The following is a 9,864-nucleotide window of genomic DNA, read 5'->3' as shown; positions in this document are numbered from 1 at the left end:
AACATAGTATATTATGGCAAAAAAATGTCAAAAAATGTCATAGTATGGCATAAAACGTCAAAAAAAAATCATAGTATATTAAGACATAAAAGGTCTTAAAAACCTCAAAGCATGGCAATGAATACAATGACATAGTACATTAAGGCAAGAAAATGTCAAAAAATGTCATAGTATAGTAAGTAATACAACGACATAGTATAGTTAGGCATAAATATGCCAAAAAACATCATAGTATAGTATGGCCTAAAAATTTCAAAAATGTCATAGTAGGCCTATAGTGTGGAATAAAACGTCAAAAAACTCCAATGAATAACTACATTATTTCCATAAGTACAAAAATGAATGAAATGATAAATAGATAAATAAATCAATAGTTGAACACAATATATATTCTATATTTACATACTTCTGATTAACTGTGCACATTACTTATTTATTTATTTATTTATTCTGTTCCCTAAAGCCCTCCTTCTATGTCTTATAGAGTGAAATCAGACATTTTCTGAAAAGTAGATTCAGTTTTCCAGTAAATAAGCGGACATTTCAAATGAATATTATATGGTCTCACAGTGTCATATGCAGTGGTGTTCTGCAACATAATTGGCAAACAGCAGATGGCAGCAATAATATCTACAAGCGATTTAGAGTCTCTCTTCTAGGAATCCAGAAGAGGAAGAAGGGGGAGGAAGAAAAGGAAGAAGAAGGTGTGTGTTTAAAAAGGGTGTGTTGCTGCTGCTGTTAGAGTATTTGAGGCAACCTACAGGACACAGTTTCAGAAATTGTGAGCAGACCTTTGCTGAGAATCACTCCAGGTTTACGACATTGGTCAGGTTTGTACTGCTCAACTAAACTTTTTAAAAAAAGTACAACTAAGTATTATCTGGTAAATTTTGGCAGCTGAGCTCCAGGACCGCTGCTGGCTAGTGAACTAAGAGCTAAGTCTTCTGTTACAGTCATTGAGGTTACAGTGAATCTATTCTGTGTGCCACCTTTTTTATTAAAATGGAAATGGAAATCTGCTCCAACAAGCTGTAAATTAGTGTTGCTGGATTTACTTTTAACCAGTACATCAGTGGTGGGATTTTACCAGTCAGAATGACCAAGTTTTATTTACAGTCACGTACGGTGTGGAGATGCAGAACAACAGCAGTGTGACTAACTTTCAGCAGCTGCAGGAAAGATGGACCACCCTGCTGAACCGCCTTCATGATGACCCAAAGGTAACCCAAAATGTAATCCCCTGCATCTGTTACAAAAAAATCTTAGTGTTTTTTTTCTTTTATTTTCTCAATTTCCTCACAGCTGAATGACAAGTGTCTTTTCCAGGTAACACAGGTGATGGAGACGAGGCTTGGGCAGTACCTCAGCAGCCATCCTGTCTTAGCTCTCACAGTGATGGTGTTCGGTGTTATGGCTGCACTGCCTGTTGGACTTTTCCTTGTTTTTGCTCTTGTGACCATTATTATGTCAGCAGTAGGTTTTATTTTCTTTGAGGGTAGGTGTACTCATGTCAAAATCAGCCTCTGCATTGTAATGTTTTGTGACACTGCACCTCACAGCCACACACCTGAAATCTTTTTCACTGTCTCCTCCAGTGTTCCTGTTGTTTGTGGGAGGGTTGACTCTGCTGTGTGTGCTCTCTGGCCTCGCCTTCTTTGCTGTTATGGTTTCAGTCATCTTTAATGTTTTTTATATCACCATCTTCAACATCCTCAACTACTACGACTCACGACTGACAAAGGTAATGTACTGCAGACTCAGCTCTAGTTATTTTATTATATACAGTATATAATGCCTGAACATAATCTCTTCTAAAGTGGTAGTATATATACACACGTTCATATTACTTACACTGACACTGTATCACAAGGAACTATTAAATGTTTAGACACTGTTATTTATGTCATTCTCTTCTCCTTTATTCCCATCAGCAACATAAAGTCCAGGGGAAGGAGAATAATTGTGAATCCTCAAAACTGAAGGAAATGCAGTAGCTCTCTTCGTCTTCTCTCAACTTTCATCTATGGTTTACAGAAAGCTTAAATCAGCGCTGCTGAAGCTTGATGGTTGGGATTCAGAGAACACAGATGCTTGAATGTATGGTGGCTTGAGTCTGGGATCTGCTGTTGTAACAGATTTTCTAAGCACAAAGACTGGTGGTTACTGTATGCCTAAAACCTTAATATTGAAATGAAAAGTGTTATTATCTTCATATAGTGCAATAGTTATATAATGTCTACAACAGCCAATGGCCTGTAATCTAATTTTTGAACTGCCTAATTATCCAAATACAGACGCCTTGATATATGTCTGATCTGTGCATATTCTAAATGCACAGATCTTGGAATGGCAGCTCTTTTCTATCACTAAAGGAAAAACTCCGTTGTTGATTATGGTTTTCAGTCTGAAAATGCCTTTATATTTATGAATGTTTGCATTTGCATTTTGATATTTAATGTTTGTGCCTCTTAGGCAGTGAAGATGCACTACAATATACTGTTACATGTCTTTGTTTGCTGTTACCTGGAAAAGAACAACCTGCATTTGTAAGACAGTATGAATAAAAGCTCATTAGAATGAAAGTTTGCTCTGGTCTTCTGTCCAAACAAGAGATCCTACATGTCTGACTCTATTTATATCTCCCTACTCTATCAATATGGTATGATTAACTACAAATGTTTCCATACAAAAGAATCTCCCATGTATGACAAAGAACTTTAGAGGAGACTCCCTCACAACTGAAACATATTCCTGTGGGCCTTCTTGTAGAGCTATATGGAAAGGAGTTTGTCTGCTTAATTTGATTGAATGTGCATGTTGCTTCCCTTTAAAATGTATTTAATACATAAAATACTATGCCCATAATAAAAATTTCAAGTTTTTTTCCACAAAAAAAAAGTTTACACTGATCACAAATTATTAAAATGTGTACTCCTCCTCTGTCATAGAAAAATCCAGAATCTATGAAAATGCATTTTCGTAAGAGTCAAGATTTAAGGTGAGCACAGAGCAACTTTCCTCCTTCAGCAGATGGATGTGAAAACAACTTCCTAGTGTCAAACTGCACATATATCGTTCTGCACAGGGAAGATCAAACATCCAAGTAAAATACATTTTTGAGTGAAGGAGGCCTTAAATAAAGCTGCACTTGTACTCATCAGTGCTTACATTATATCAATAATCACACAGCAACACTGGAGGGTGATTTTCATAAAATCTTTAATGGAGGTGATATCATGCACAAAGGAGAAAAAAAAAAAAAAAAAAAAAAAAAAAAAAAAAAAATCACATAAAAAGTTGAAATAATCCTTTAGGAATGGCAAATTTGAAAAGGTTGAAGTTAACATGAGGCCTTTAATAGAAATGTACCCAATGAACACCATGACAATCTCTACTCACTTACTGAGCAGCATAATGTTCACACTCCAGACAGTTAACGACCAAGATGTCACAACCAGTCAAAGTGCTGGAGGATTCTCATGTCAAATATCTGCACACTTCTCATCTTGGTACGATAAGTGTAATCGTCATTCAGTCATTCATTATTGCTTTGTGTCAGTGATTTCAGCCTTGACAAGCCACTGTTGGAAGGTGTTCATGCCTTTGTTACTGGGGTGCAGTAATGACAGAAACAAAGTCTGTGCTGTATCTACATCCAAAATGGGATGTAGCATTGTTTTAAGATTGTATGAAATCTATATTAAAGCTGAAGAACAATTGATGCATTTTAGCTTCTTCGATACACTAAGCTGAAGAAAAAAAAAAGATCACATGGAAAGTTGAATTCCAAATGAGATACCCACATTTGAAGATACCGACACCTATGACAAAAAGACTGCTGGCGTTAAAGTTAGGTATTTTATGGTTTATATCTTAAACTGAATGAGTTGTACTTACAAAAAAGTTTTGATTTTTAGAAGAGAGAAAATCTTTTTTAAATGTTGTCTTGAGTGATTTCAGAAAGCAATGTTTTTACAAAAATGATGTGTGTCCTCTTTAAAATGTTTTCATGAGAGGCTACATGTGTTACAGCATATGCAAACAATGATTAAGATAAAAAAAAAAATCATTAAACCAAAAAATACTGTGAGAAAATGGACATAATCCTCATGAGGCACTCAGAAACATTACTCTTTATCTCACTCTTTAATAAGACTGTACATTTGTGCATTTCATTACCAAGTCAAACAAGGTACTTCTCAGAGTCGACCCTATTTGTGACATTATAAAAATAAGAAATAAAAAAAATAAGCGTATACACCTCACATGTAAAAAAAAAAACAAAAAAAAAAGAGCCTTTTCTCCTAATTGAACAGCAATGAAAAGAAGTTTAAGGCAAGATGCTGAACACAGAAATCCAAAGGTTGATCTGGGATGATCTTTGTTCAGCTCTGGTGTTTGTTGGCATTTACCAGTTCCATCAGCAATCATCAAGAAGACTAGTGTTTTTCCCCGTTAGTTGGCTCTCTGCCTCAGGCATCCTTTGCTATAGGTCACGAGATTCCATGATGTCATCTCCACACCCCCTGAGTCTGCTGGGAGTCGCCATCGCCTCCTGTATGTTTTACGCTGGCAGACTCAGCTTCTTGCCTTTCAACACTGAGGAATGAGAAAAAGTTCAAGACAGTCATGAAGCAGGAAACAAAGAACCAGAGCCATTTTCAACTAAATACTCCCAGGAACCACAGAGCCCCAGGAACTAAACTTGAGACTAAAAGGCCCTTGTGCACATTCCTATTAGTGTGTCCACCCCATCTGAGGAACCATGAAGATTTAGCGTATTAGACCAATGACGACAGCATTTTCACACAGAGCAAATAACACAGAGTGGTGTTGTTCTTCGTAATTTGCTGTCATGTTTCACTGGATGCAATGGAGACACACAGAGGTGAAGAAGGAGGTCACTGACTTTGGAGACTGATGTGCAGCACTACTATCTTATATGACAGCCTATAGAGCGAGCATTTTGCAGTACATCCAAGTTAAGATTAATATGTGTTAAAGCGTAAAATTATTTTCTGAGTTCAGACGCTGACGTTGGCAAAATACACAGACTCCCAAAGCTCAGGTGCCTACAAATCTGTTATCTCCCCTCTGTTCTACTTATTAGCCAAGAGCAGTGTACAAAACATTCAGGTAGTAGCTTGTCATATTTAGCTGGCTCTAACCGTCACCGGCAGCAGGTCAAATCAGGTGACAACTTCATGACGGCCAAAAATAAAACTTGGCTGTTGTCAGGTTATAGTCCTCTCTGCAGCCTGTGTTTGTAGTCTGCCAAAGATTGTTTGTGAGGGAAGACAAGAGAGTGATACATCTTCTCTCTAGTTAATCACATCATGTCAGTTTCCAGAGTTGTTTTCTCCTTGTTAACTTTTAGCTGTACTATATCAAACATTTAGGCTTTTAAACTTAATCATTTTGAATCAGGACCTTCAGTGTTTGGATGAATGTGCTCACATAAAATAATACGTGTCAGCTGTTGTTTCAATGTGTCATACACAGTTAATCAACATTTAAATATAAGTATCAGATCAGACTACTGGCAGATTAACGATTCATATCGGGATCAGGGCCAAAAGAAAAACTTGATTGGGACATCCCTAATAACAAATGTCCTTTTCTCCTCCTAATCCTGATACTAGTGGCAACACTAATGTAAATGAGGCTGAACACAACAACGGTTCCTGGGCAATAAGAAAGTGCTACTAAACGAAGGGATGTTTTGGCTGCAATGAGGTACTAAATTTAAACTGTTTATTCTGGTGGAAATGTATGTAAGGTTCCTGAATTACTAAAAACGTGCCTGTGTTTTAAGGAACAGGCTACAAGCAACTACAATGGCAACTAGATGCTGGCTCCAAGAAAATTACCGTATTGAAATAACTGGCTCTGGTAACCGACAAACATGGTTTCAAGTTTGAAAACATCTCTTCAGAACCCTGCAGTATGGGTCATGTTACATATACACTTGTGTTTTTTTTTTTTTTTTAACTGCACTAGTGTGAATAGTTACAGATTTGGGCTGCAACTTTGGTGTGATTGAGGAGGGTACTATTAGTGAGGAAAAGTCTTGAACTGTATCGACTTTACTCACAACAGACTTTTTTTTCTAATGCGACTGTAAGCAATCAGGGACAAAATCCACAGCCTTGGTTTCGTGAGAAAAAAAGGGATTCTTAAGCTCAGTGAAAGCTAATGTGATGCTTCAGCAGTCTGTGTTCGCCAAACCAAGTGCGTATTTCCTTATTCGCACAAAATTCCCTTTGTGTGTTTCCTGGGACTGTGTTTCCTTGCTTAACTACTGTGAAGGGACAGTAACACAAAGAGGGAATTTTGTACTAGAAAAGACCATAACTTTGGAAAATACCCACTTCATTCAGGAAACTCAGATTTCTCATATTAGCTTCGGCTGAACTTCTTGAGGTTTTTCAGGGAACAAGGACTGTGTGGATTTTGTCCCTTATCTCTTACATTGAAGTTACTCTTCAGGGCCTGCCGGGCAGGGAAGAATGATAACATCAACAAATAATGCCTTTAAAAAGATGTATATGGACATGTGAGCATTGTATAACCCACCTTTGGTGACATAAAGGTAGAAAAAGTCACAGTAGAGGACAGTCTGGACCACGCCGGCCACAATAGCGATCATGTCAAAGAAGCCCTCAAAGTAGAAACGCCAGATCCAGTTGAAGAGATAGAGGGCTCGATACATCCCCAGGCAGAACAGGTAGTGGGTGGTGATCGTCTCTGCCTCGCCGGTCTTGCTGATCATGAAGAGCTGAGGCAGGATTGCCACCGACTCCAGGTAGATGGAGAATGTCCAAAGGATCTGATGACAGAAGTTCAATTCAAATGTGCAGGAATACAGTTAATTTCATGTCTACAAAGGGACTATGTATTCCCATAGTGGTTAGTTCCTAATCAATGAATTCAGTCACAGTTTGATGGCAATACAAGAGGATGAACCCACCTCTAGGAAAGAGAAGTCATGGTTGATGAGAACAGAGAGACCTCCAACAGGAACCACCAGGAACTCCACTCTGAAACTGTCATGGTTGCCGTCATAGGTGGCCCTGAATTTCAAGTAGATCAGGTAGACTGTGGCATACGCACAACCGATGTATATCACCTGGTAAACAACACAAAACCGCTCATCATTCAAGGTACTGGGAGAAATAGGAGACCTGTTTGAAAGGCTACTGGTCAGGCCTGAGATGTGACTGGTGTCTTACCTTCATGCATGTGTTATAGAGGGAGATGAAGGAGGTGAGCAGATCCAAGTAGCGCGTGGTGAACACAATTGCAAACAGGATTTGGCTCTTTCCAGAGATACCTTTAACGAAGATATCAAGCACATTTAGCATTTACATTGAAAGTATACCAAAGCCACAAGCAACTTCCGAATGGCTTCACTATCTTAATGCTTTTCCTTATTCAACAGTGACATCTTCTGGGAAAATGGTGAATATTTATCTGCAACCTCAGACAACAATAACAACATGTTTCTTCATTTTGGACTTATTTTTGCAAGGATAATATATCGAATTACATGCAAGTATGCCCAATTTACAACCAATTTTACTTTCTAAAATTATTGTAGGTTAGTTTTACAAAAATGTCCAAATAGGTGGCTTCTAAATACAGGCTTAACTTCTCAGAAACCAAAATATAAAAACTGACAGGATGACATTGAGAGAGGAGATGGCAGACACATAGGCATTTCAGGTGTGTGGATTACTATCCTTGAGTTACACACTGCGTCATCACAGGGCATCAGGAGAAGACAATACACAAGACACATGTATGTCCAGGTTTGCTCTGAGTCTGTTTGCATTTCTAACCTCATCATACACAAAATGGTGCCTCTTACAACATTATTTTAGGTGCAGGCATCCCTGCCAGAATTTTCCTTCCCCTGACCATGACCACACCTGAACATAACAACTTGTAACCTTATAAATGAGCTTAACATTATCTGTGATCCACACAGGGCAGCAAGATGGTGCAGTGATCAGCACTGTTGCCTCAAAGCAAGAATGGTTGTGGGTCTCCGCAGGTGCTCTGGTTTCCTCGCACAAAGCCTCAAAAATATGAAGGTCAGGTGAACCTGAAACTGGCCGTAGGTGTGAATGCGAGTATGGATGGTTATCTGTCTGTATGTGTGAGATAGCCTGTGATAGCCTGCCGACCTGTCCGAGATTTACCTTGGATCTAGCCTAACGCATGGTGGAAGAGGCTGCAGCCCTCACACCATTCCCCTGCAAAGAATAAGCAGGTCCTCATCCTGCATGAGACCCCAGTGTTTCCTCCATCTGTGCTTACCCCTGCATTCACATCATGTGTGGTCTGCAGTTGCCTGCTTCATCCTCTCTAAGCATCTCTTGTCAGTATACCTCTGTGTGAATGGTATAAGCAGTTTTACAGTATGTATAGTCCAGGTTGTCATGGTTGAGAGGAGGGTTTAGGGGTCAAAGTCCTACCAGTGTTTGGCAGGATTTTGAAGTTAATTGATGTCCTCACTGTTGTCTCCCTGTTTTGTTTTTGGTGTGGGATGGGAGTGCTGGTTCCCTCTTCCCTAATTGAGGGTCTATGGTATATAGTTTGTAAAGTTTGTTGAGGCAAATTAGTGATTTTGCAAGATGTATATATGGTTTCACTATAACAAAATAATCACTACATAATATCTAACCATGATAACCTAAATTATACATAAACAGAGCCATCTTATCTGTCATCTGTTTCCAAACATAACTTTTTAGCTTTGAAGCTAAACCATACAGCTTTGTATCCAATCACTGCACTTATCATAAACCCAAGTAGGATCCACCACCGAGACCAGAGTGCATAAGAGGAATCACCATTGTCTGTAATACTCAGGTGCAGCTTACTATTAACACATAACACATGTTTATAAGAGCTATAAATAAAAAATTAAGCATGACTAAAAAAACCGAACACACAAACTATTTTGGAGGTGAGCTACTTCCGTAGCGCGTTCTAGAACGCCACGTCAGAAGCCAGACCAAAAGAATCGAGCACCAAACCTCAAGTTAGCAGAGCAGGAGCGAATGGATGGGTGATGTGCGGAAACACTGCACCAAGTAAAACATTTCTAATAAAACCTTTAATTATTTTGCTCATTCATCAGTTAAACTGCAGACATCTAACTGACTACACACACTCTCGTCCCGCAGCTTAGCTATCATGGTTAACTCACACTAAGCTATTGCTATGCTACATTTGAATATTGTTGCCACTAACTTCAATGTTTAATTATATCTTTACAGTAAATGTTGCAGTAGAAGTAATAGAAGTGCAGACCGCAGTTTTTACTTGTTATGGAAGTTAGCTCATTGACTGCTAACGCCATTAGCCACTGGATCAAATGAATGAGTGGAACACGTTATCATGAGGCTAGCTACCTTGGAGCTTGGTGGGCGAGAAGGGACAAGGTAAAAATAAACGACCATTTCAGCCATTAAAGAAAGGTAAAGTTAATCAGAAACATTAGGAAATCCACGTTGTACCATATGTCATTGAAAATGTAGCTAGGGCTCACCTGCACACGACCTGGTTTTCCATATTTTGAGCAGCAGGATGATGATAGCAGCCAGATGAGAGAGGTCCCCTGTCAGTCTGAAGATGTTCATGGTTGCAGGATGAAGAGAAAGACAAAGCTGGGAAGCTAACGTAGATGTCCCTTTTTGCTAAGAAGCTGATCCTTTTCACACTTTATGCTGGCTTGTGTGAGGGGGTCTCTTGGTCAACTTGGTGGCAAACCGGGCTGCGGGTCTCAACAGGATTGAAAATATGGCGAGAGTGCAGGTCGACGTGGAAGGGGGCGTGACAAAACACACGGAGAGA

At 39.0% G+C, this 9,864-nt stretch overlaps 2 protein-coding genes across 3 annotated transcripts; one reads left to right on the top strand and one right to left on the bottom strand.

Annotated features, from left to right (window-relative positions):
* The first annotated feature begins 691 nt into the window (after positions 1-691).
* tmem159 (transmembrane protein 159) lies at positions 692-2,561 on the top strand. Of its 2 annotated transcripts, none has more exons than XM_022752658.1 (5): positions 692-830; positions 1,117-1,220; positions 1,327-1,495; positions 1,596-1,741; positions 1,932-2,561. In XM_022752658.1, the coding sequence occupies exons 2-5, from the start codon at positions 1,134-1,136 to the stop codon at positions 1,992-1,994; spliced, it is 465 nt and encodes a 154-aa protein (XP_022608379.1). In that variant the 5' UTR covers positions 692-830; positions 1,117-1,133; the 3' UTR covers positions 1,995-2,561. The 2 variants fall into 2 exon arrangements, with proteins under 2 accessions (XP_022608379.1, XP_022608377.1); XM_022752656.1 differs by having other exon boundaries at positions 1,117-1,232.
* A 703-nt stretch (positions 2,562-3,264) lies between these two features.
* On the bottom strand, positions 3,265-9,827 carry LOC111227271 (ER lumen protein-retaining receptor 2). Its single transcript, XM_022752706.1, has 5 exons — positions 9,560-9,827; positions 7,233-7,333; positions 6,971-7,129; positions 6,577-6,829; positions 3,265-4,599 (listed from the first exon to the last, which is right to left on the bottom strand). The coding sequence occupies exons 1-5, from the start codon at positions 9,648-9,650 to the stop codon at positions 4,565-4,567; spliced, it is 639 nt and encodes a 212-aa protein (XP_022608427.1). The 5' UTR covers positions 9,651-9,827; the 3' UTR covers positions 3,265-4,564.
* Between the last annotated feature and the right edge of the window lie 37 nt (positions 9,828-9,864).

Source organism: Seriola dumerili, unplaced genomic scaffold (genome assembly GCF_002260705.1).
Source record: "Seriola dumerili isolate Sdu_G_001 unplaced genomic scaffold, Sdu_1.0 BDQW01000169.1, whole genome shotgun sequence".
In the NCBI taxonomy this organism is placed as follows: Eukaryota; Metazoa; Chordata; class Actinopteri; order Carangiformes; family Carangidae; genus Seriola; species Seriola dumerili.
This window is presented reverse-complemented; position numbering and strand designations above follow the sequence as displayed.

Excerpts from the sequence above, each read along its gene's own strand:
- tmem159 (XM_022752656.1), top strand. The coding sequence starts at position 1,134 with ATGCAGAACAACAGCAGTGTGACTAACTTTCAGCAGCTGCAGGAAAGA. Across the intron at positions 1,496-1,595 it reads AGGTTTTATTTTCTTTGAGG|TGTTCCTGTTGTTTGTGGGA; the intron begins GTAGGTGTACTC and ends TGTCTCCTCCAG. Across the intron at positions 1,742-1,931 it reads ACGACTCACGACTGACAAAG|CAACATAAAGTCCAGGGGAA; the intron begins GTAATGTACTGC and ends TATTCCCATCAG.
- LOC111227271 (XM_022752706.1), bottom strand. The coding sequence starts at position 9,650 with ATGAACATCTTCAGACTGACAGGGGACCTCTCTCATCTGGCTGCTATC. Across the intron at positions 7,334-9,559 it reads GAAAACCAGGTCGTGTGCAG|GTATCTCTGGAAAGAGCCAA; the intron begins GTGAGCCCTAGC and ends TCTTCGTTAAAG. Across the intron at positions 4,600-6,576 it reads CTACCTTTATGTCACCAAAG|TGTTGAAAGGCAAGAAGCTG; the intron begins GTGGGTTATACA and ends CTCATTCCTCAG.